Genomic DNA, 27,009 nt, shown 5'->3' with positions numbered 1-27,009 from the left:
AACGACTGAGAAAGATTTGCAGGCAGCATTGGGGTGAGGGCTGGGAATTTACAAGTTGATAGCAGAGGTACACTAGAGTTAGCAAAGAGTAATGCCCCCTCTTTTACATTTTAGTCATACTATATTGGACGTTCTCAGTCTCTGCTTAGCCATCAGCTTCACAGCCTAATAACTGCTCCAGAGTTGTGCAACCTAAGACCACCAACAATATTAGAGACACATCCAATAGCCTTTTCTTTGTTTTTGTCCTCTTGGAGTTTCTTCTAAACTCAACACTCATCAAGACCTAACCTTTCTTTAATCATATTCTCAAGAACCAGGTTCTATGATGGGACATGCTACTATTTCTTGTCCAAACACTACCTTTGACAAGGCCAGTTTCTCTAGGCCCTAACTCTGGGTACCCCTATGGTTTGGCCCTTGATGCCTTTTCCTTGTCCCATTGTACTCACTCCCATGTAAAGTAGACTCCTGTTCATCACATTCATATCACTGACTTCCAAATACTTGCCAGCTCTGATATCTTGTTCTCTTGGCATGTTATATGCAGTTTCCTATGGTGGCTCTCTATGTAGATATCAACACTATTCTCTCCAAATAATGCCAAGACTTTAAAAGCTGCTCTCATCTTCTATTTTTTTTTTTTTTTTGTCTTTTTGTGACTGGTAAGGGGATCGCAACCCTTGGTGTGGTGTCGCCCGCACCGCGCTCAGCCAGTGAGTGCACCGGCCATTCCTATATAGGATCCGAACCCGCGGCGGGAGCGCCACTGCGCTCCCAAGCGCTGCACTCTCCCTAGTGCGCCACGGGGCCGGCCCTGCTCTCATCTTCTTACCCCTAAAATCACCTCCCCTTACCAACTGCCTCATGACAATTAGTTGGTACGCTCACTGGGCCTGCTACCCATGTTCTTAAACTGAGTCATCTTTGAAAAATCTTTAACTCCACATCTAACCATTCATAAAGCTATATTATCTATCAGTTCAAATGTGACATTTATGTGAGAGCACTTCACAGGCTGTAAAGCACTACACAAGCACGAGGCGATAACATGACTCCATACTTCGAATAGATTTTCAGTGTCTGCCGTCAGACCCTCAGAGGGTCTGCTCCTCATCTGGTTTCATCTCTTCCCAACTTCTTGCCCTGCCTCTCTCCTCCTTCCCAACATCTAATTTCCCAGTGAGTCAGGCCAACAGAATGCATCTCGGCATCTTTGCCTTCATGCATACCACTCACTTGCCTCAATTCTGCTCTATTTCAACAAGTATTTGCAAAGGAGAAAACCCACTGCGTCTTCCTTCTCCTCTCAGCCCCGCAAGCCTGGCCTCCCTTGGAAGCTCCTTAGGACTGGCTTCCTGCACAGTACGTGTGCCTTTTCTTATGGAAGAGGTGAAAATTATTCTTTAGGAGCTTCATGTCTTATTTCCTCTGCTCCTGGAGGAGATGACTGTGACTTTCATTGACTCTCTTGGACTTAGTTCAGTGTTGAGTTCCAGCAGGCTCTGCAAGGGTGAATGCAGATTCTGGTAATACCCAAAGGATCTTTGGCTTACAAGAGAGGTCCTAGAGGCTGGGGCCTGACCTTTCCCCCTTCCCTCTTTCTCCTGTTTCTGATGATTTCTGACCACATTTCTTAAAGGCATTTTTTTAAGTTTTCCAAAAAATAAATGAATGTTCAAAATACATCTTTGCACAAAGACAGAAGTAGGAAAAACTCCTCTTCTTACAATAAACACACACAACAGTGTTTAATTTATCACTTTAAGTAAGTTAGCAGCAAGATTGCAGATCTGGGTTAGCTCTGGGACCACATTTTACACAGTTGGAAGCAGAAGCTGGAGTAAAGACGACTTACCCAGGGTCACAGAGTTATAAGTGGCAGAGCCGCACCTGGAGCCATCCACCCGCTAGTGTCCTTTCCACTGCACCCCTAAGAAATGTAATTAAAAGGAGCAAGTAATATCTCATTTTCTATAGTGCTTTAGCAATTTACTGTTTGCTTTCTAGTGTGTCTGTTATCTCATTTGACATCTTCCTACAAAAAGTGATCAAACAAAACACTTTCTTTTAAAAGTTCAGAGGGTTCTTGGTTTCTGTGAGGGACTTTTCCGAGTCCTAATTTGGTGGTTGGAAAGGAACCGGGAGGATGAGAAGTTAAAAGGAGAGGAGGGGGAAGCAGAGACGGCTGCAAGGGTCCTGCGTGTCAGCGGAACAGGAGGGGCGCCCACTCTCGCCTCTCCTCTGAGAGCGCCTACTCAGCAGGGCTCTTTACCAGGGTCACTGAGTTCCCGCCTGCTCCCCGCCGCAGCGGAGGGTGCGCAGCCACAGGGTGACAGAGGTGTCGCGCGCGGGGGACGCCCGCCGAGCGCAGGGCCCAGAGAGCGAGGTGCGGGGCTAGGGCTCTCGGGGTGACGGGCGGCTCCCCAGACACTGAGCGAGGATGCGGGCAGGAGCGCCCGGGCTCTTCAGGGCCCGCCCCCGCCAGGTCCCGCGCCCGGGTCCTCTGAGACCTCGCGCGGCTCAGCCCCGGGGCGGCCGGGCTATATCAGTCACCGCGGAGGGCAGGGGCGCGGTGGTCCCTCCCGGACGAGGCGGGGAGGAGCGGACGCCTGCAGCCGCCACCTCTGGACCGCCCCCGCCCGCGTCTGTCTCAGAAGTCAGCGACAGCGGCTTTGCCGGGGAGCGCGACAGAAGGGAAGAAGAAGGGACAGGGCCGTCCGGTCCGCCGTCTGGGCTGCAGCCCCTGTCGTCCCGCGCCCGCGCCTGCCCGGTGTCCGCGGGAGGATGACCGGCGCGACAGCCTCGGGCGCGCACCCGACCACGGGGGTCAAGATCTTCTCGGCTGGAGCGGCCGCCTGCTTGGCGGACGTGGTCACCTTCCCGCTGGACACGGCCAAAGTCCGGCTACAGGTAGCGAGCCGGCTGGGGGTGGCGAGGGGCCTCAGGACAGAGAGGGGACGTGTGTGCGTCCCTCTGACTCTCCGCTTTGACTTAGCCACCCTTCTCGGTTAGGTGAGGCAGGTGGCCACCTGTAAAAAGCTTGGTTTTGTCTCCGGACTGAGTGCTTTCGGGAAACTGGAACTTCTGGGTCTCACTGTCGGACCCAGGGCCACGGACGCTGGGTAGACCATGACTACGGCCAAGGCCTGCCGAAAGTCGGGGTGCACTGGGTGCCCTAAGACCCGAGCAGATCAGCCTCCCCGAGTTCGCGAGCCAGGCGCGCTTATCCCTCTGCTGCTCGACTTTGCAGGGACACCTTCCCGTCTCACCGCCTCAGGGACTCTGGAGAGTTCAGTGGGGGAAGCAGGATGTTCAAAATGTGCGTTGTAGCTTCTCTTCTCCTCACCGCACCCGGTACTTCAAAAAGTTCGTGGAAAATTTCGTGCTGTCTTCTAATTCCCTTTGTCCACCAACTTCTGGAAGGACTCTCCTGTGTGTATGTACACGCACACTGTGGCTTGAGCGTCCTGCATAGAGGACAGCCGACGCCAGGCTTGTTTGTTCCTCACCAGGCAGGACCCCCTTTACTCTGTTTTCACTCACCTCTGGCCTGCACCTTTCCCGTTTCCAGATCCAAGGCGAATGCCGGACCTCCAGTGCTGTTAAGTATAAAGGTGTCCTGGGCACAATCACCACACTGGCCAAAACCGAAGGGCCAGTGAAACTCTACAGCGGGCTGCCCGCCGGCCTCCAGAGGCAGATGAGCTTCGCCTCGCTTAGGATCGGCCTCTATGACACGGCCCAGGAGTTCTTCAGCGCAGGCAGCGAAGGTGAGCAGGAAGCCCTCCTGGGGCAGATCGGCAATAAGGGCAGCACACGGGGTAGTGGTCTTCAGAACAGACTGGCCAGAATACATCAATGTTCGAACTCTCTCCCTTCCCCCAATATTAGCGCGCTCTTCTTAGAAAGGAAAAGAAGTATACAAAATCAACTTTTTACAGACTGTTTATACTTGTAAAGCCATGCACTCAGTCATGGAAGTTCTGTGCCTAATTTGAGTCTCCATCTGGAGAATATGAATGGGTGTGAAATAGGGTTTAACTCAAAGTTCTCCAAACAGCAAAGTATATCAGAAACATCTTTGGAGCTTGCTAAAAATCCAAATGAGGACTGCCATGGTCCTCTGAATCCTCAGGTTGGAGACCAGAGAATGTGTGTATTCACAAGCTTCCCTTGTAATATTGGTATGCAACAATGTTTGAAAACCTTTAGTTTGAAGAAAAGAAATCCAGACTTTGTGAGGAGAGTTAAAAGGACAGGAATGGCTTATTTCCTTTAATAGGTTCCTCCTAAAATCTCTAATGCTAGGGAAGCCCAGCGAAGAAAAAGTGGACTTAAGATGTAGTGAGTTTGTTTAGGGGAAGAAGAAAAGGAAACCAGTGTTTCTTGAGTGCCAGTGTATTCCAAGAGTTCCTGTCAGTGTAGCTCGCATTTATTTGAGTGCTTACTATAAACCAGGTGCTGTTCGAAGTGCTTCAGATACATCACAGCTGGAAAGGTGCTAGTATTATTATCTTTTGGCAAATGGGGAAACTGAGCACAGAGCAGTTTCATAACTTGCCCAAGTTCACACAGCTGGAAAGGGACAGAGCCAGAGTTCAAACCCAAGCAGGCTGGCCTCTCACCTGGGCTCCTAACCACTGCACTCTACTGCTTCTGCATTTTGCATGGTTCTGTCCATCATCAATACATACAATCCTGTGAGTAGAAAGTTTTATCTGAATATCAGACAAGTTAAATAACATGCACAAAATCACACAACTAGTAAATATCAGAGGCACTTTCACATGAAGCAGCAAGCCAGGGAGATGTGCTGATGGTAAAATGAATATATTAAATGACTACCTCAGTAGATTTAATCTTTTCTGCTTTGAATAACCTTTGAATACTATAACGTTATGGGATGGGATAATTCATAAATTTTATACAAATATATAAGTTAAATTTATGCATGCAATACTTTTCAAGTGAAGATTAAGTTTGGATGTTTCTAGATCAATACTGCATTGTCATGTTTATAGATGTAGTAAGAGAAGAAACACAGAGAATATGAAGCTGCCCATTCAGGTGGGTTTCTTCACAGATTGACTGTTCTAACCAATTTCTGGGTACTTTAGGCACCAAATTAATGAGACAGAATTTGGCAGTATTCTCTGTTACGCCTATTCAGTTCATTTAGTAAGCTTTATTGAAATGCCATGTGATGTACACATGACAGACATCTCTCCATGCAGGAACTTACAGTTCTGAGTATAAGGTGTGTGGGGAGAAGTTAATAGATGACTGTATACCATGACACATGCTGTGTTATAAGTAATTACAGGATCTTGGGCACAAGGAAGAGGAATATTTAACCTTGCTGTGGGCATGGTCATGCAAGATTTTCCTGAAGAGTTAATATCTGAATCTCAAAGTCCTGAAGGACCAGTAGGACTAATACAGGCAAAGTAGTAAGAAAAGACCTTCCAGGTAGAGTGAAGGTCATGTACAAAGGCTAAGAGAGGAGTGGTGAGAATATACAGAGCATAGAAGGAAGACATGTGGCGAGGAGGGAGAGGTGAAGCCAGAAAGTCGGGAAGGAGCCAGGTCACAAAAGGCCTTGCAGGCCCTGCTAAGGTGCTTGCATTTTAACCTTACAGTGATGGGAAGTCACTGAAAAAATGTTAAGCAGGACAGTGGCATAAATAATTTATAATTTCAAAGGATCACTTTTGTAGTAGTATAGAGTATGTATAGAAAAGCAGTGAGAAAAGGGTAAGTTAGATAGGAACAAACGATCAGGGTCTGTCCTGAAGCATTGGCAATAGGGAAGGAGAAGAGAGGTCAATCAGAAGGATTTAGAAAAAAAATTTTTTTAAGTTATTTAAAGTCCTTTAGGAGCTAGGGAAAAAAAAGGTTAATGCTAATCTGATTTTAGAGTGGCATAGACTTTTTATGTGTTAAAGCAAGCAAACAGAAACCAAAAAAGATTGGTTTATTTCATCACAATTTCTTAAAAGCCTCTATAGGTTTTTAAGAAAAAATAATATTTAAATAAGAATTAAAGACACATACCAAAGTCAAATAAAATATTCACAATACATAGGGTCAATTAAAAATGCTTAGCACAGAGTCTGGAACAAGGTAAGGGTTTAACAAATATGTCATTATTATTTTTTTTTTAAAAAAAGAAGGATTTAGAAAGTAGAATTGACTGTACCTGGTGAGCAACTGGAAGTAAGGCATAAGGGAAAGGTAGTAATGTAAGATGACTTTCAAGTTTCTGGCTAAATATACCATTTACTGAGGAAGGGAATGTAGAAACTGTCTAAGAGGGAAGATAAAAAATTTGTTCTAGGACATGTCAACAGGTGATGTCCAGTAGGCACATGAGCTTGGGAGAAAGGTGTGGCCAGATTCCAGGAAGTCACAGGGACTATCATCAATAGGGTCAAACAGAGGAGAGAGATCTGCATGAAACGGGCTGAGAAGGTATCATCGCACCTGACAAACAGAAGTTCACTGGTTTCCTAGCAAAAATATTTTCAGTGAAGTATTGGGGTAGAAGCCAGACTGTAAAGGATTAATAAGGAAAAGGCTATGGAAAATAGTGCTGCAATGCAAGACCAGCCCAAATGTCCATCATCAGATGAGTGGATACAGAAGCTGTGGTACATCTACACAATGGAATACTACTCTGCTATAAAAAAGAATGAAATACTGCCATTTGCAACAACATGGAGGGACTTAGAGAAAATTATATTAAGCGAAACAAGTCAGGCATAGAAAGAGAAATATCACGTGTTCTCACTTATTTTGGGGAGCTAAAAATAAATAAATAAATACACAAATAAACTGGGGGGGGGGGCGGGAGAGGGAAGAAGACACAACAATCACAATTACTTGAAGTTGTTACGACAAGTGAACAGATACGAGGTTGTTCGAAGGGAGCCGGGAGAGGAGGGAGGGAGGATTTGGTAATGGGCCACAAAAATCAACCACATTGTACATTGATAAAATAAAATAAAGTTTAAAAAAAAAAAGAAAAGAAATATGTGAAACCACAAACAACATTTAAAAATAAATAAATAAATAATTTAATTTTTTTTAAAAAAAAGAAGGAAATGGGCTGTGGAAGTGAAGACAAAGAATACAGTATCTCTCGCAAGGAGTTTGGGGAATGGAGAGGGGATTGGAGGGTCGGAGACTGCAGGATAGGATGAGTGCACCAAGATAAGATTATAAATGTGGCCAAAAGTGAAGGCAAAAAATTGTAATTATACAGCATTGCCAATTAAAAGACAGTTATCTATTATATGCGCAGCTCCTGGCTGAGCATGATGAGAAAAGCGCGCTCTCATATAGTAATGGAAACAATTGCTACCAGTTTTGTGTATTTCTTTTGTGCCAGACAGTGTGTTAAGTGCTTTCTCAATATTATTTTAACTCAGACAACAACTCTGTGATGTAGGTATTATTATCCCTATTCTAAAGATTAGGAAACAGAATTAGAGATACTGAGAAAGTCCTTGAGTAAATGTTATTTTTTTTTTACAAATAGTTCCTCTACCCTCCCCACACCTACACATACAGTTTCTGCTATTATTGATACGTTACATTGGGATGGTACATTTGTTACAATTATGAATCAGTATCGATATATTATTATTAACTTAATTTTACATTAGGGTTCCCACCTTGTATTCTACAATTCTATGGGGTTTACCAAATACATTATGGCTTGAATTCACCATTACGCTACCATACAGAATAGTTTTGTTGCCCCCAAACCCTTCTGTGCTTCACCTATTCAACCATCCATCCCTCCATCACTCCATCCTTCCTTCCCTCCCTCTCTCATCCCCTGAAACCCTGGCAACCACTGATTTTTTTTTCCAGAACCTTAAACATTTATCATTGCATTGTGTTGGAAACATTCAAAATCCTCTCTTCTAGCTAATTAAAACTGCACAATAAATTGTTGTTAAGGACTGAGAATGTCCTTGATGAGTAAGTGTTGTTGAACCATAATTTTATATTTAATTATAGGAACAAACACTGGGCTTCAAGACAATTTGTGTTAAATATCTTGGGTAACATAAGCTACTTTTTCAAAATTTTTAAACAAAAATTACTTTCTTATCTTCTTTCTTCTTATTTTTATCCCCTTCACATGTTGTGTCCTAACACTACTTGATGTCCCATATTGGGGCAATTTGTCTGCTGGGCTTTTGCTAAAACCACTAAGTCCAATAATTAACATTATCACTGACGAGAGGAAGACGAAGCATCATTGGTGACTGATGCCTCCTCACAGATGGGAAATATCGAAAAAGAGAGCTAAATATAGGAAAGAACTAAGCTAAACCCTGGGAAGAAAACATCGTTTTCTTTTTTCCTTTAAAGTCTTCATTTTTCTAAAATTTCAGAAACTGAAGTTTTCTACCCCACTATGATTTCATATATTTTAGAACATAATGAACACATGGACCAGCATTAGGGAAGTAGAAAAATATAAGAATACAAAAATACTAACCACTATAAATTAAAAAGACACACGAATGCATTCTGGATCTTAAATTTTTTTCTCAATAAATATTTTTTTCTCTCTGGATGACAACAGCGACTTTAGGAAGCAAGATCTTGGCTGGCTTAACTACTGGAGGAGTGGCGGTATTCATCGGTCAACCCACAGAGGTTGTGAAAGTCAGACTTCAAGCGCAGAGCCATTTACATGGTCCCCAACCTCGCTACACCGGGACTTACAATGCCTACAGAATTATAGCAACAACAGAAGGCTTGACTGGACTTTGGAAGGGTAACTAACTTCTAGGTGGATTTTATAATCATTAAAACCCATATATCCAATTAACACCTTATTATAAATTAGAGTTATTAAACATTTTCTTTTTTTTCCAGGGACTACTCCCAATCTGATGAGAAATGTCATTATTAATTGTACAGAGCTAGTGACATATGATGTAATGAAAGGGGTCTTTGTGAACAACAAACTACTAGCAGGTAACTTCCTATTTTATGTAACAAACAGGTCTGCACCTTGATAATTTCATCTTGGAACTTCTATAGCCACATTATACTGAATCCCTTAATTCTAATAGTTTAAAAAATTAAGTAATTATGAATATTAGGTACAATTTATAGAAAACAGAAAAAGACCAAAACCTTAAGTTTAAAAATTTTGCTACAACAAATGTTTTTTGCAATAATTTTTTTATTGCAGTTTTGCCGCAACAAAAACAAAGTGAAACTGTATTCTGATGTCAGCATTATTCTCATTTAATACTAATATTTGGGACTTTTGTTAGAATCTTATTTTTTATACAGCAGAATTCAGGAGTTAAGTCCATCCTGTACTATATCGAAAAAAACTAGTTATATAAAGAGCTCATCAGTGGTTTCATCCCAAAAGTAGTATTATAGGATAGGTTCTTAAAAATAATATTCTAACAGTTTTTAAAGACTTTGAAATTCTCCTTGGACAATGACTTGAATAAAAAAGTATTAGATGCATTATGCCAGGCCCTAAGGGCACCGAAAAAACTGAGATTATTTTCCTAAAGTGTTTACAATCCACTGTGCCATGTACTATTTGCCATCTTTTTCTAGTGCAAGTGTAATCTTATTATATTTTGTTTCTTTATAAGGCATCCACGTTGACCTCTTATTATCAACAGGTTTACAAGGATCTGACATATAACTGAAAAGCCCCCCAAAAAGCCTGGTGTTGAACTGTTTTATTGATCCATTTTAGATGACCTACCCTGCCACTTTGTGTCAGCTCTTATTGCTGGATTTTGCACAACACTTCTGTCTTCTCCAGTGGATGTGGTGAAAACCAGATTTGTTAATTCTTCACCGGGACAGTATACAAGTGTACCCAACTGTGCGATGGCCATGTTCACTAAGGAAGGGCCGACAGCTTTTTTCAAAGGGTAGGACATGATCTTCTTTATCTATAATGTTGTGTTCAGGGTGTTTGTATGCTTTGGGTCTGTCTTGTAGCTAACCAGCCTTAACATATGCAGTATACTTAGTATCAACTTTTCCTTGCCACAAGTTTCTCAAATCCACCAATTCCACTGTGCCAGAATATAAAAAGCTATGGTATTAAAATTTTCTCAACCTGCGTCAGAGGGTCATGCGAAATCAGTGCCCTTTCCATTAGTCCCAATCTATTGGAAATGTAGACAGTATTTTGCCTTCTCTGGGCAGGAGAACTATGAAGTGGAGGGAAAGCATAATAGAGGACTGTGAGAAAACAAGATTTGATTTTCACTATTTTAATTTGATGTATTCAATTTTAAAAACTGTATTAAAGCAAAACCAGAGAAAAGTCATTGCCACCAATCTAGAAAGTAATGCACAAAATTATGTGGTTTGGGTAATTATTTCACCCACATAGAAACTAGTACTGTGTAATAGGTCACATTCTCCCATAATGCGGTATTATATTATATTGGAAACTACCTTCCTAAGAAAATATAGTAGGAACTAATTTATGGACATACTCAAAAAGGATTATACTAGTGGTAAAATAATAACATTTTATAACTCTTTAAAACTGTAAGACAATGCCTCAAACCTTATAAAATAAGTATGAATGCACCATATACATTATACAAAAAGTTCTCCATAATGTGCACTTATGACACACTAATACAAATGAAATGCACTGTGAAATTAACTGAAAATGGATATGCCAGTTACTAACCATTAACCATTTACCAATTTATTTTTTTAAAAATTTAAAAATATTTGGGGGGAAACATACCAAGTATGGATGAACCTGCTAAGTAAAATAAGCCATACTCAAATACTGTATGATTCCACCACTCGGGGAGTTAATTCATAGAAACAGAAAGTAAAATAAAGGTTGCCAGGGGCTGGAGCTAGGGGGCAATGGGAATTATTTTTTCTGGTTGGGGTGACACAGAAGTTCTGGAGACAGATGGTGGTGATAATTGCATATAATGGGAATGTACTTAATGCTACTGGATTGTATATTTAAAATGGTTAAAATGGTAAATTTTACATTACTTATATTTTTTCACAATAAAAATCCCACACACTTCTGGGAGTCAAAAGAAATAAGTTAAGATATCTGAAAACAAATTCTTTGCAAGTTGTTTTTTATAGGCAAGTTTTCTTTTTAAAATCAATCCAGGGAAGATTTAACTGATGACATCTTTTTCTCCTGGAACATTTCATTGCTGCAAATAGGTATTCAAAATCAATCGTCTGGCCTGCAGAGTTTGGGCAGGATGCTTTAAAAGAGCCAAAAACTCTAAAACAAAACAAAGACCAGTTAAACCCCTGACAGTTTCTCTAAAGACAAGGGTTGCCGAGATCGAGGCAGCACTGATTTCGTGACTCTGGAACACGGTCCACTTACTCATCATTTCTTCTTTGCTTTCTCTTCTTTCTTTTAATAGTCTCCTACCTCTCATTCAGAAAGCAAAGCAAAACAAAACAAAAATTTCCCCTTCCCTCATAAAAGAAGAAAAGGGTTTTTGGGGAAGGTGCTTTGATTTGGTGGGAGTGAAGGATGTTTATGTATTTGGATAGATGCGAGCATGAGGCTTTTGTTGTTTTGAAGCAGTATAGAACACCTACAGCAAAGCACTTTTGGCAGAGGAGGGAAAGATGGAGAATAGGTACTCTTCAGCATCTCATCTGAGAGCAGCGGCAAACGAGAAGCATAAACGGCCTGTACTGTAATAGCTTTAAGAATTTCAAACGAACTAACAGAAATGGTGACGTGTGCTTGTCTAGATTTGTACCTTCCTTCTTGCGACTCGCATCCTGGAATGTCGTAATGTTTGTGTGCTTTGAACATCTGAAACGAGACTTGATGAAATCAAGGCAGACCGTGGACTGCGCCACATAATCAGCTTCAAGAAAAGGATGCAACACCCAGCGGGAACCTTTGCTGAACGGATCATCAAAAAAACCTAAAAAACAAAAAAAAAAACTATTCACTTGATTTCACCCTAAAAAGATGCAGGAATTCTGGTAGAGTGTCTTTGGACCTTTTTTTTAATTTAAAAAAAGAAAACTAATACCTATTTCATATAACCTTTATTCTTAATGTCTTAACGAGGAATAAAGCAAAACATTCAGTATACACCCTGGCACATGTAATGCCTAGATAAGTTCTGCATTTGGCTGACCATTTTTGGGGTGGAATTGTATGACTGAATGTGAAGAAATTTAATATATTTTAATTATAATTCAAACCGATGGAAAAGAAAAACTGGGTGAAATGCATTTTATATTAATAAATAGTTAAAAATGAAATTATCAAAGAAAATCCTATTGTTTCTTTTTATTTGTTAACACAATCATCAGTTAACATATTCAATAATGTATTTCTAATACCTTTCAAAGTTTGTCTTTTAGGATCTATACCTAAATGTAAGAATGGAAGTTCATCTGGAATACAAAATTTTCCAATAGCAGGAGAAGGTCTTCAGAATCAATAGGCATAAACTTACTCTGAATCTTATTAATATAGATTCTTGGTTTTTAGAGTCCATATGTTACGGCATCTATAACAACTTCTAATCTAAGGCACTATATTCATTTTGGCCTTATTGTTATTAGAGTCATGGTACCTATCCTAGAATCATAGAATTTTAGAGCTAGAAGGTACCTTTGGGAAGTCAGAGGAACAGTCTGAAATTTGTGAAAATAAATCTTTCTGGCAAAGCCAAATCCATCATTAGCACCTGTAGTAACCTTCGTCATGTCTACACACTGAGTGCAAAAGAGATAGGGAAAAAGTAAACCAGAGGTTAAAAGAAGTACAAGACAAGGCCCAGCCTTGTTTTAAGTCAAAAACAAGGCCTGGCAGCAGGACCAGGAGCCTACAGGCCATGAGGCATCATTCGATTTGTCTTAGCTCCACATTACATTTATTATTGTTTTTTTCCCCCTTGTTCTTACCACTTTAGTGCATGCGGGCCTGACTTCCTGTTGTCATGTCGGCATGTGCCTATTTCAGGGTCTTCTTCTGGCCACTAGAGCAAGCTTTGCCCCACTGTGCAAGGCACGCTAGAAGAGTTAGGAAAACAACACACTCCTGGACACAGCCCTAAACACATAACTGATAAGAGTTGGTGTATAAATATCTGAGTTCCCTCAACCATCAGGTGGAATACCACTGAGGGATCAAACTCCAGTTACACATGGTGTTATTTTGCTTAAATACAAAAACGCTGTATGGGCTGACTTCAATTCCTTATGTCAATTCCTTGCTCCCTTACCAGTGTTTCCTGGGATCACCTCCCAAATGAATTGCAAATCCTTTTCTCATGGTCTGATTCTGAGGGAATCTAACCTATAACAAACCACACCTTACAGCAGCATGTTTCTTTCAAGAATAAAGAAGAAAACAGAAAACGTCATATCTTTCCTGGGACCCTGGTCAGTCTACGGGAAGTAACAAATGGAGGGAAGCAGGTTGGCCAGATCCTGGTACACAGAAAAGTTAGTCATCAGGAAATATTTGAGAGCCTGCTATGTGCTAGACACCATGCACACAGTGGTGAATAAAACAAACATAGGCCCTGCCCGCAAATAGAAGGAAATATAAGGAATTGATCTGGTATCGGAGTGTACCTCAAGATTTACTGAGCGCTCTGACAACTGCCTCAGTGATCTCATCTGATAGAGAACACACATCTGTGGGAAAAGCCCCTACAGAAGGGCTGAGAATCACCATGCAGTGATTTTTCTTTTTCATACGAAGCAAATGCCAAGAGTCAGCCTGATACTTCCCCTTAAGAAGGTAAGCCATTATACGCAACAAGGTAAGATAGAAAGTCCGCAAATCTCCTGCTTAGAAATCACGCTTCCTTCTTTTTGCCTTCATTTTTTTTAATGGGAGAATTTTTACGGAATACAACACATATACATAATAATGCATAAAGCCAAAAATGTTACTGTATTGTTACAAAGTGAACAAACAGGTAACCACAGTGAAGTTCAAGAAACAGAAAGTCGTAAGCACCTAGAACTACCTCCATCCCCATGAGCACCATTCACAACCATCTTGACTTCACCTTCATGATAAACGCTTTTTTGTTTGTTTTTATATAGGTTCACTACAAAAACAATTGGCAGACTTTCTTACCTTGTTGCAGATAATGGCTTACCTTCTTGAGGGAAGTATCAGGCTGACTGTTGCATTAAATTATATGGCTAGTCTATGTTTGAACTTTATATAAACAGAATCATCCAGTAAGTTTTATTTTATGTGTAGTATCTTTTGAGCAATAATACATATTTAGAACTCATCCGTGTTTTTTCATATACAGCAAATCCTTGAACAACAGGGCTTTGAACTGTATGGGTCTACCTGTAATGTGGATTTTTTTCGATAAATATATTGAAAAATTTGGGGTTAGATATGTCATAAATGCACCTCATACCTAACCAAACAGTTAAGTAGCCTAACAGTGGCTACTATTAATAGTTTAGTATTTAATTACTAAAGTAACTTGACACTGGTGCCCCCGCCACCTCACCCTAAGTGCACAGTTTGGATTGGGGGTGGGGGGAGCCAATGCACTTAAGCAGTAGTTAAGTGGTTAAGTTTGGGGGGAGTCAAAACTTATACAGGGATAGTCAGGGGAGTGTAAGATGGGGTGGAGGTGGGGGTAGTCAGCACCTCTAACCCCCCAGTTGTTCAAAGTTCAACTGCAGCTCTAATTAATACATATTCAATGCTATACAGCATTCTATTGTATGAATATACAACAATTTACTTGTCCATTCTACATTTGTTGAGCATTTGAGTTGTTTCCAGCTTTAGCTATCACAGTGTTGATATAAATATTCTTGTAAGATTTATATTAGTTTCCTCTTGCTACTGTAAAAACTTACCACAAACTAGGTGGCTTAAAACAACACAAATTTGTCTTACAGTTCTGGAGATCAGAAATTTAAAATGAGTCAGCAGGGCTGTGTTCCCCTGAAGTTCCAAAGAATTATATCGCTTGCCTCTTTCAGCTTCTATAGGCTGCTGGCATTCCTTGGCTTGTGGCCACATGATTATAATCTCTGCTTCTTTCATCACCTCACCTTCTCCTGTAGTCAAATCTCCCTCTGCCTCCTTCTTATAAAGACACCTGTAATTACGTTGGGCCCACCCCGACAGTCCAGGACAATCCTCTCATCCCAAGACTCTTGACTTAACCGCATCTACCAAATCACTTGTAAGGTAGCATATTCTCAGGTTCTGGGCTTAGGACTTCGTCATCTTTGAGGGGCTATTACTCAGCCTATGACAACATATATCCTGGTGTATATAATCACCCATTTCTATAGGGTATCTACCTAGGGTTGAATTTCTTCACTAGATGTGACAGTGTTGCTAGAACCCGAATGAATACCCAATGCACAGCAAAAGCAAAACACTGAAACACCAGTGCTTGGAGATAGAGAAAGGCTTATTCAAATTAACCAAAGCAAGAAGATGGGAGAGCAAAAACTCTGTCTTACTACAGGAACAGAAGACAACGAGTTTTATAGGGCTAAGAGGTAAAGGAAGGTGAGTCTCGGTGAAGTTAAGGGAAGGTCTGTATTTTCTCGGACTCTAGATAAAATCTTAGGCAACCAGGCTCCTTGGCAATAGTGGCAGCTGGGGCTGGATCCTCCAGTGGTTGCAATTTCTTTAAGAGCATTCATTGTTTTCTGCAAAACAAACTCATAAATTCTCCTTGTGATCTTTGGGTCATCTCATCCTGCTTGATGGAAAACTGGGTATCAGCAATTTATATTATGGCAACAAGGGTTACTGGGTAGGAAGTTAACAGCTATCAACAAACAAAAGTTTAACTAACAGATCATTAATTTTTGGCCACTATTAAATTTTAAACTATGGACATTTCAGAGGGATTGTCAGCCTCAACAGATTGGATTATTGTTCAAATATTCACTTCTACCCTCCACCCTGAAGTAAGCTATACTTTCCCAATACTTGTCTTTGGGTTTGGTTACGTAACTTGCTTTAGCCAATTGTATAAGCAGAAGGGACAGGAGCAGAGAATTTAAATGTTTGTACAGTTGGCTTGCCCACTAGCATTCCCATGATCTGCCATGAGTGCAAAACACCCTGAGTAGCTGTCGATTTAAGGAGACTCTGGAGACCTACAGAGCAGTTCGATGCTAATCATTCTCCTCTAGAAACAGACCATGAGTGAGAAAAATAAATGCTTTGAATCTATACATTGCATTAAATCTGTAAGATCAATGTGAAGAGAAAACAGTTTTCCATCCAAGAATATGTTATGTATCTCCATTTATACTTGTTAAAAATGTATTTCAATAGCATTGTTTAGTCTTCAAAGTTATGTGACAAATCTTTTGTTATGTCTATTCCTAGGTACTTGATATTTTTAAATGCTGTTACGGATTTTCACAGCTTTATTTTCTGTCTTTTGCCAGTATATAGAAATGTAATTGGGTTTTTTATATTGACTTTATTAATAACTCTGTAAAAGTCTTATTTAATTTATATGCCAATTCTTTGGGGTTTTCTATGTACATATTCATACCACTTGTGAACAATAACTTTCGTTTCTTTCTTTCCATTTGTCTTACTGTACTAGCTAGGATCTCCAGCACAATGTTGAATAGATGTACTGTGACAGTTTGGGCTTAATTCGGCACACATTCATTCCTCTCATCTTGTCATTAAAGACTGCATTTCCCTGCTCCACTGATGTTGGTTGGGCTTGGCCATGTGACTTGCTATGACCAACGGAATGTTGTGGACATGATGTGAGAGCAAAGGCCTGAAGTAGGTTTGAGCAATTGGGCTTATTCTTCTGCTCCTGCCATCACTGTGAAAAGAGCATGCTTTAGTAGCTCATTGGTCCCAGATAAATGAGAGCCAAACAGAGCTGACTAGAACTGGTTGTAAACCTCTTGCCTGGATTTAAGGCCACCTGAGTCCAGCTAAGGTTAACAGAGCTGCCAGGCTAGCCTATTGATGTGTGAGGACACCACGGATTTAGGTGTGTGGCTGGTGTTATACATTGCTCTTATGGCAATAGCTGACTGATACACATGGTGACAGAATAAGTTCTTAACTGGATCCCAATGTTCTACCATTAAGTATATTTGTTGTAGCTTATTTTATAAAGATATATTTTGTAAAATTAAGGTAATGATTTTCTACTTATCGTTCACTGTTTCTTAACATGAATGGGTGTTGAATTCTTATCAAATACTTTTTCTGCATCCAAGATCATTATGATTTTCAAATGTTAATGTGACAAATTAGTTTTATTCTGGGCATTAACTGAAATAAGTCATAACTGATCACATAATAAAATGCTAAATCTATATATGTCATTATTATTAATTTTTTTTATTTTAACTTTTCAATATACATTGTAGTTTTCAAGTCCCTTTACCCATTCCTCTTTCCCCCTTCCTCTCCCCTCCCCCACCCACTACATCATATACATTCAATCGTCTTAACAAATTCAAGGAATTGTGATTATTGTATCTTCTTGCCCCCCACACCCTTTATGTTTGTATATTTATTTTTAGCTCCCACAAATAAGTGAGAACATGTGGTATTTCTCTTTCTGTGCCTGACTTGTTTCACTTAATATAATTTTCTCTAAGTCCATCCATGTTGCTGTGAATGGTAGTATTTCATTCTTTTTTTACAGCAGAGTAGTAGTCCATTCTGTAGATATACCACAGTTTCCTTATCCACTCATCTGGTGATGGACATTTGGGCTGATACCAACTCTCAGCTATTAGAAATAGAGGGCCAATAAACATGGGAGTACAGATATCCCTTTGGCATGATGATTTCCATTCCTCTGGGTATATTCACAGCAATGGAATAGCTGTGTCATATGATAGATCTATCTGTAATTGTTTGAGGAACCTCCGTACCATTTTCCATAAAGGCTGCACCATTTTGCAATCCTACCAACAGTGTATGAGAGTTCCTTTTTCTCTGCAACCTTGTCAACATTTATCATTCTCAGTCATTTGGATATTAGCCATCCTAAATGGACTGAGATGGTATCTCAAGGTGGTTTTGATTTGCATTTCCCAAATGCTGAATGATATTGAGCATTTTTTCATGTGTCTGTTGGCCATTCATATATCTTCCTTTGAGAAATATCTATTCAGCTCCTTTGCCCATTTTTACATTGGGTTATTTGGTTTTTTGCTGTAAAGTTGTTTGAGTTCTTGTATATTCTGAATGTTAATCCTTTGTCAGATGTATATTTTGCAAATATTTTCTCCCACTCTGTTGGTTGTCTTTTCACTCTATTGATTGTTTCTTTTGCTGTGCAGAAGCTTTTCAGTTTGATATAATCCCATTTGTTTATTTTCCTTTAGTTGCCTGTGCTTTGGAGGTCATATTCATGAAATCTGTACCCACTACTACTTCCTGGAGTGTTTCCCCTATGTTTTCTTTAAGGAGTTTTATTATTTCAGGATGCATATTTAATGCTTTAATCCATTTTGAGTTGATTTTGGTATATGGTGAGAGGTACTGATCTAGTTTCATTCTCCTACATATGAATACCCAGTTTTTCCAGCACCATTTGCTGAAGAGGCAGTCTCTTCCCCAGTGTGTAGATTTGGTGCCTGTGTCAAAGATCAGATTGGCTGTAGGTGTATGGGTTGATTTCTGGGTTCTCTGTTCTGTTGATCAGTGTGTCTTTTTTTATGCCAGTACCATGCTGTTTGGGTTATTATAGTTTTGTAGTATAGTTTAAATTCAGGTGCTGTTATGCCTCTAGCTTTATTTTTTTGCTCAGGATTGCTTTGGCTATGCATGATGTTTTGTTATTTCATATAAATGTCCGGATAGTTTTTTCCATTTCTGAGAAAAATGTCATTGGAATTTTGATGGGGATTGCATTGCATCTGTAGATCACTTTGGATAATATGGACACTTTCACAATGTTAATTCTTCCAATCCAAGAGCGTGGGATATCGTTCCATCTTCTTGTGTCCTCTGTAATTTCTCTCAACGGTGGTTTGCAGTTCTCTTCATAGAGATTTTTCACCTCCTTGGTTAACTTTATTCCTAAGTATTTTATTTTTTTGGTGGCTCTTGTAAACGGGCTACCTTTCTTGATTTTTCTGCACATTCACTGTTGGAGTATAGAAATACTACTGATTTTTATGTTGTTGATTTTGTATCCTGCAACTGCTGAAATAATTTATCAACTCTAAGAGTTTTTTTGTAGAGGCTTTAGGTTGTTCAATATACAGGATCATATCATCCACAAACAGGGACAGGTGACTTCATTTTTTCTAATCTGGATGCCCTTTATTTCCTTCTGTTCTCTGGCTAATACTTCCAAAACTATGTTGAATAGGAGTGGTGAGAGTGGGCATCCTTGTCTAGTTCCTGTTCTTACGGGAAAAGCTGAAAGCTTTTCAGCTGTTCAGGATGATATTGGCAGTGGGCTTATGATATATGGCTTTGTGTTGATACTTTCCATCTACACCAAAATTGAGTCTTTATTATGAATGAATGTTGAATTTTGCCAAATGCTTTTTCAGTGTCTATAGAGATGATCATATGGTGTTTGCCTTTGCTTTTATTAATGTGGTGTATCACATTCATTGATTTGCATATGTTGAACCAACCTTGCATCTCTGGGATGAATCCCACTTGATCATGGTATATAATTTTGTGTATGTGTTGCTGTATTCTGTTAGCTAGTGTTTTATTGAGGATTTTTGCATCTGTATTCATCAATGATATTGGCCTGTAGTTTTCTATTTTTGATGTATCTTTGATTTTGGTATCAGGGTGATGTTTGCTTCATAGAATGAGTTTGGGAGAATTGCTTCTGTTTCAATCTTTTGGAATAGTTTGCAGAAAATTGGTATCAATTCCTCTTTGAAGGTTTGGTAGATCTCTGCAGTGAATCCATCTGGTCCTGGGCTTTTCTTTGTTGGGAGCCTTCTGATAACAGCTTCAATCTCTTTTATTGTTATTGTTCTGTCCCAATTTTCTATATCTTCTTGGCTCAGTTTTGGTAATTTGTATGTGCCCAGAAATTTATCCATTTCCTCCAGATTTTCAAATTTGTTGGCATATAGTTTTTTATTGTAGTCTCTAATGATTCCTTGTATTTCTGAGTTATCAGTTGTAACATAGCCTTTTACATTTCTAATTTTTGTGTCTTCTCTCTTCTTTTCTTAGATAGCCTCACTAAAGGTATGTCAATTTTATTTATCTTTTAAAAAAAAACCAAGTTTTTGTTTTATTGATCTTTTGTATCATTTTGAGGGTTTCTATTTCAATTAGTTCTGCTCTGACCTTAATTATTTGTTTCCATCTACTAACTTTGGGTTTGGATTGTTCTTGTTTTTCTAGTTCTTTAAGGTGAAGTGTTAGGTTGTGTATTTGCCATCTTTCCATTCTTCTGAAGTAAACATTTAATGCAATAAATCTCCCCCTTAGTGCTGCTTTTGCAGTATCCCACAGGTTTTGGTATGATGTGTCATTATTTTCAATAAATTTTTTTATTTCCTGTTTAATGTCTTCTTGGACACATACGTCATTAAGTAGAATGTTGTTTAATTTCCATGTGTTTGTATAGTTTCCAGTTTCTTTTGTTATTGACTTCTAATTTTAATCCATTGTGATCTGAAAAAATACATGGAATAATTCTAATTTTTTTGAATTTGTTGAGACTTGCTTTGTGACCTAACATGTGGTCTATCCTGGAGAATGTTCCATGTGCTGATGAGAATGAATATTTTGAGGTTGCTGGATGGAATGTTCTGTAGATAACTGCTAAGTCCAATTGGTCTAAAGTGTTGTTTAGATATTGTGTTTCTCTATCTATTTTTTGCCTACATGATATGTTCAATGTTGAAAGTGGAGTGTTCAGGTCCCCCACTATTACGGTGTTAGTGTCTCTATCTCATTCTTTAGATCTAATAGTGTTTGCTTTACAAACCTGGCTGCTCTGACGTTGGGTGCACATATATTTATGATTGTTACATCTTCTTGATGGATACATCCTTTTATCATTATATACTGGCCCTCTTTATCTCTTTTTATGGTTTTTGGTTTAAAGCCCATTTTATGTAATATAAGAATAGCTACTCCAGCTTGTTTTTCATTTCTCTTTGCATGGTATATCTTTTTCCATCCTTTCACTCTTAGTTTATGTGTATCTTTATAGGTGAGGTGAGTCTCTAGAAGGCAGCATATTGCTGGGTCCACCTTTTTAACACAGTCAGTCAGTCTTTGTCTTTTGATTGGGGAATTTAATCCTTTTACATTTAGAGTTATTATTGAAAGGTTTTGATTTACTCCTACCATTTTATTTATTTTTGTTTAGATGCGCTTAAGTATCTTTTGTTCCTTTCTTTCTGATTTTGTTTGTCTTCTGTGTTTGTTGGTTTCTTGGGGTGGTAGATAAACTATTTTTTCTCTTTATTGTTAGCATTTATGTTTTACTGGTAGGTTTTGTTCTTTCTTGAGTATTCACGGCAGTGATCATTGTTTTTCAGGTATCAAACTCAGTACTTCCTTTAGAATTTCTTGTAAGGCTGGTCATGGGGTAGTGAACTCCCACAGTTTTTGTTTGTCTGAGAAATATACTATTTTTCCTTCATTTCAGAAGGATAGCCTTGCTGGGTAAAGTATCCTTGCCTGGCAATTTTTGTCCGTTAGTGTTATGAATATATCATCCCATTCTTTTCTGGCTTTTAGGTTTTCTGATGAAAAGTCTGATGTTAGTCTGATTGGGGCTCCCTTACAGGTGACTTGCCACTTCTCTCTTGCAGCTTTTAATATTCTGTCTTTGAATTTTGCAAATTTGACTATAATATGTCTTGGAGAGGACCTTTTTGGGTTGAATATGTTTGGTGATCTTTGGGCCACCTGACTCTGAAGATTTGTGACTTTCCCTATACCTGGCAAGTTTCTGCTATTATTTTGAGTATGTTTTCAATGCCATTTCCTTTTTCCTCCCCTTCTGGAATACCCATGATTTGGATATTTAAGCACTTAAGGTTGTCTGCTCTCTCTCTTAGATTTTCTTCAGATTTTTAAATTCTTTTTTCTAGTCCACCTGTGCTAATTCAAACAGCCTGTTTTCAAAATCAGAAATTCTCTCTTCTGGTTGTTCTAGCCTGTTGGTTAGACTCTGTTGTGTCTTTTATTTCATTGAATAAATCCTCCAGCTCCACAAGCTCTGCAACATTCTTTTTCAGGGCATGGATTTCTTTATACATTTCTTCTTTCAGGTCCTGTATATTTTTTCTCATTTCATTGTGTTATCTAACTGAGTTTTCTTGTATCTCATTTAGTTTCCATGTCAGTCATTTCAAGTCAAATTCAAGTCGGATCATTTCCTGATCTATAGGATCTAGAGCTTGAGAGTTTTCCTTTGGTAGTGATGTACTTTATTTTTCATATTTCTGGTATCTTTCCTTCATTTAGTCATTGTGGCAGGGAGTATCACAGTCCACTCATTCCACCCCAATGTCTGATCTGGGTCCTGAAAGGACTGCCAATTGTGAGCAGAAGGGACTAGTGTGGGCTGGGGGTCCCATAGCACCTGCCTGTTCTGGCGTGGCTGACTCGAGGCATGTGGGCCTGGCAGCTCAGGCTTCTCTGGGCAGTGAGCCTGGACTGGGGGTCCCACAGTGCCTGCCTGTTCCAGTGTGGCTGACTGGGGGGGTCCATTATTTTTTAATAAATTAAATTTAGTATATTTCTGGATTCAATATGTTAATATTTTGTTTAGGATTATTGCATCTAAAGTGACAATGACAAACAATTTTTATTTTTCATAATGCCCTCGTTGGGTTTTAGTCTTCAAGATTATGATAGTTTCATGAATTGCATAGTCTACATTCTATTATTTGGAAGAGTTTGTGAAAACTATTATTTGGATCTTGAATGTGTTATTTAACTCACTGGTGCAAGTTATATAGAACTGCAGTGTTTTCAGTGCAAAAGGTTTTAATTGTAGGTTTAGTTTAATAGCTCTAGGACTTTCACTTTTATATTTCTTCTTGCAGTTTTGGTAAATTGTATTTTTCTAGAACTTTTTGTATTTTATCTAAATTTTTGACAAAATTATTCTTACTACTTTATTTTCACTATCTGTAAGATCTGTAGTGATATCCCATATTTCATTCTTGACATCATTTATTATTTCCTTTCTCTTTCATTATTAGTCTCACCAAAGTTTATCAATATTAATCTTTTTAAGCAAAAAATTTTACTTCTGTTGATCTTATAACATGCTTGTTTTCTATTCAATGAACTTAAGTTCTTGAAGAGTCCCTTCTCTGTTTTCACTAGGTTTATTTTGTTCTTCAAACATCATTAGAAGTTTTGTCTTTAATTTTCAGCCTTTCAATTTTCAAATATATGTATTTAAAGTTATAATTAGTACTAACTTTACTAAGTATTGCTTTAGTCTTATCCAACCAGTTGTCTATATGTAGTATTTTTATTTCAAAATAAAGCACACACACACAAGAATGCTATGCAGCTGTAAAAACTAGAATAAAGAAGGTAAGTATTAATATGAAAGTAGATCCAAGACACATTGTAAAGTTAATTTAAAAAGTGCAGTGCAGTATGAATTGAATTACTAGCCTTTGTAAGAATGGGTTGCGGAGGTGCTGGCTTTTTAAAAAAGGAAGCAAATTTTCAATCTTGTAACCAATTATTCTCATTCAATAACATCTTAAATGTGCAATTGGAAGTTAAAGAAATCACACAAAAATTGTTCTGTATTTTCTGATTTACCTGTAGCAACATGATTAGAAGATTATATAAGAAAAATGCCATTTCATGAACATAAATAACTTAAGGGATGAAAAGGGTGGAAAGAGGGAAGTATTAACAGAAAGGCTTATGACAATTTCAACATGTTTTTTATTTGCTCACTTAACATTCCTAACAAAATGACATCAAATTTCACACCATTGCTTTTACTGAAGAAATCAACTGCTTTTTCCAAAGTAGACAAAAATCAATTTCCTAAGTTGCCAAATGGCACTTTTTCCCCCAGGGATACCTACTGCTTCAATTTTTTTAAATACTTTAACAGAACCATCCTAAACCATTAATAGCAATGTAGTAGTTAGGTCTTACCTGCACTGCATTTTAAATATTTTTTGTCAAAAGCTGAAGACGGGGGGGGGGGGGGGACACAAAATACTCAAGACATGATTTCTCTCAGATTTTTAACAATTCCATTAATCTTCATTAAAAAACTGCTTGTGTGGAGGTTCATAAATATGAAAATGGAAATTAGGCCTCTCCAGACTTGTTCATAGAGAAATGAAATGGAGAATTTATCCTGAGAAAATAGCTCAGGATAATGGAGCATTTATCCTGAGAAAATTGGCCCCCAATCATTATTTCAAGAAGAATAATAAACATTATTGCCTGACAAGCCAAATCTCCTCTTTTCTGTGCCATCACAATGTGTAACCTTTTCTGTTCTGGCAGTGAGCATATGCTTTTCACACTTGTGTAATGCTTCTTCTTTGAGCAAATCTTAGACTGAGTAATATCCTCCAAGGGGAGAAACAGAGCATGAACAATTACGAACATTAGAATAAAAATGAAGAGTACATATATTTTCACATAGAAAAATACATACAAATCCAAGTAGCTCTTAAAAATAGGGAAAAAAAATCAAGGTGGACATTTTTAACAAAAAGATTCTGTTTTCTAAATTGTAAATGATGCCAGTAATGCACTGATTCTTACATCTAGTTATACTGCCATATTTATATACAAAGAGAGAGGTTGGTCTAGGTTCACTGATAACCCCTGATTTTTCCCATTTGTTTAAAGATTGTCTTTTAGAACACATCTACTCTAACTGTTATCTTTAGACTATTCTCGTCACTGGCACACACTCTTCAGTCTGGCACATACAAAAATTCATTTCAACATTGATTCACCTTTTTGATGCTAAAACTAACATAATTTTCCTGCTACTTAAATGCCATAATGTTCTATCATTAGTTTTGCATTTTACTAATTTTTACACAAATAGGTAAGATTCTAAATATGGATTTTAAGACTACATAAAATTGTAACATACATATGTTGATAGCAAGGGAAAGTAGACAGGCAGACACTATCATATTTTTTCTTTTCATCTATGTCACTATCATGTGTAAGTCAGAAGGCTCATGTTACATTCTAGTTTACAACTGATGACATTTAGCCTGGTTTCCATACTATCAAACTTAAGAATCTGTGGGTGATTTTTAGGTCATTTTGCTACAAAACTATCTGAAATGGTTACTGATTATTGTCAGCAAAAACAGAACAATATCTATAATGTACAAATGGAGATGGATTGAAAAAACATAATTGAACAAATGTTACAATGACATTTTCTTAACATCATTATGGATCTTTTTCTCCCTAGGTGGGGAAAAACTTAATTTCTTAAAAAGTTTCCCCTTCTATACTTGAAGCATCTTTTTATTAAATATACTGACAAAGGTTTAAACCAGTTCAAGATCTCAGCTGTTAAAAGATCAGAACATAAAGATAAGTATTTTCAGTACAAAAGTTAAAAGACTAACAGAATTGCTTTTCATGTAATAGCTAACACCTTATTACAATGGTAATAATAAATGGTTAACACCTGATCCTTGTCAGGATTTTATAAATCATCATATAAATCTAGCTGGATGATAAAACATGAAAACATTTTTTAAAAAACGAAGTAAAGATATTTCCAAGATTGAGAAGTCCCCTACAAGAGACCAATTTTTTTTTTTTTTTTTTTTTTTGTCTTTTTCGTGACCGGTACTCAGCCAGTGAGTGCACCGCCACCGTGGCGGGAGCGTCGCTGCGCTCCCAGCACCGCACTCTCCCGAGTGCGCCACGGGCTCGGCCCTAAGAGACCAATTTTTAAACTGTAATACTGAAAAGCTAAATCATTACTATTATAAAATGAACCATATTTTAAATATAGTTTTATCCTGTTGAGAAAATAATAATTTTAATGCATGCACTTTTAATGTATGTGCTATACAAACATCTGTTATTTTCCAATCAGATATTCCTTATCACTCTTCTCTTGGACATGGTTGAACAGAGAGGTTTGTCAATAGACATGAGCAAATATTGCAAAATTCTCAGGTCTTGCTATATCACAAATAAACCACTCCTTAAACACTTGATATATACCACATTAAAAGATATGCTAAATACCATCGTGTTTTAGATTAAATGATGTCTTTAACAGGTTGGTTTCTGTAGGATTTAAGGAGAACTTATTAATCAGATGACCTTTCCTATCTTTAAATCTTTTAGTTTGCTATAAATATAGATGCCTAATACACACCAAGAAAAAATCGTTCCCATTAGAATCTCATCACTACATAATCCTTGACAGCGCTTGCTGCCCTCCTGAGATTGTAGGAGAATAAAGCTATACAAAATGCACAGTCATCATCCTCAAGCTACTTTAGAATCCCACAGACTGTTAACATAAAGTCCACATATCATTCTCCAGAAATGCCACGTGGTCAAAGCAAAGAGAAGCAAGAGTTAACAGTAAGTCAAATAAACCAACAGTGTTTAACCAAGATCTTTAGAAAGCTTTTACATTTTCTTCTTATTTAAATTTCAAAGACAGCTTTATTGAAATAGAAACTGTCTTTTAAGTACAATCAAAATTTTCTTAGCAAATACATCTCTTTTCATAAACACACATATGTAGAGAAGCCTCATAATAGACCCTCACACCAAGCACTAAGGTTCTTTTCTACAATTGATAAAAAGCAAATGTTGAAGAAAAGAAAATGCCTTTAAGCCTTATAATAACACTGTGATATTTTAAAGTGTGTTATTTAAAAACAAAAAAGCTAGTCACCAATACTTTCATTCTCTCGTTATCTGTCATGCTCGATAATCAGAGAATCTAAAAAGGACACCATGATTCTTCATCCTCTCTGACATATCTATGCTCTTGTTGCAACTAATGAAGCAACATT

The 27,009-nt window shown here is 38.3% G+C and overlaps 1 protein-coding gene across 2 annotated transcripts; it reads left to right on the top strand.

The window, feature by feature from the left end:
• The first annotated feature begins 2,787 nt into the window (after window positions 1-2,787).
• UCP1 (uncoupling protein 1) lies at window positions 2,788-11,890 on the top strand. Of its 2 annotated transcripts, XM_063107338.1 has the most exons (7): window positions 2,788-2,913; window positions 3,575-3,773; window positions 6,775-6,783; window positions 8,606-8,800; window positions 8,902-9,003; window positions 9,755-9,935; window positions 11,776-11,890. In XM_063107338.1, exons 1-7 carry the CDS (start codon window positions 2,788-2,790, stop codon window positions 11,888-11,890), a joined length of 927 nt encoding a protein of 308 aa, XP_062963408.1. The 2 variants fall into 2 exon arrangements, with proteins under 2 accessions (XP_062963408.1, XP_062963407.1); XM_063107337.1 differs by lacking the exon at window positions 6,775-6,783.
• Window positions 11,891-27,009: the final 15,119 nt, after the last annotated feature.

The sequence above is a fragment of the Cynocephalus volans genome, chromosome 9 (genome assembly GCF_027409185.1).
Source record: "Cynocephalus volans isolate mCynVol1 chromosome 9, mCynVol1.pri, whole genome shotgun sequence".
Lineage (NCBI taxonomy): Eukaryota > Metazoa > Chordata > Mammalia > Dermoptera > Cynocephalidae > Cynocephalus > Cynocephalus volans.
Note: the sequence above shows the minus strand (reverse complement) of the source record. Positions and strands in the feature narration are given on the sequence as shown.

Excerpts from the sequence above, each read along its gene's own strand:
- UCP1 (XM_063107338.1), top strand. The coding sequence starts at position 2,788 with ATGACCGGCGCGACAGCCTCGGGCGCGCACCCGACCACGGGGGTCAAG. Across the intron at positions 2,914-3,574 it reads CGGCCAAAGTCCGGCTACAG|ATCCAAGGCGAATGCCGGAC; the intron begins GTAGCGAGCCGG and ends TCCCGTTTCCAG. Across the intron at positions 9,004-9,754 it reads GAACAACAAACTACTAGCAG|ATGACCTACCCTGCCACTTT; the intron begins GTAACTTCCTAT and ends GATCCATTTTAG.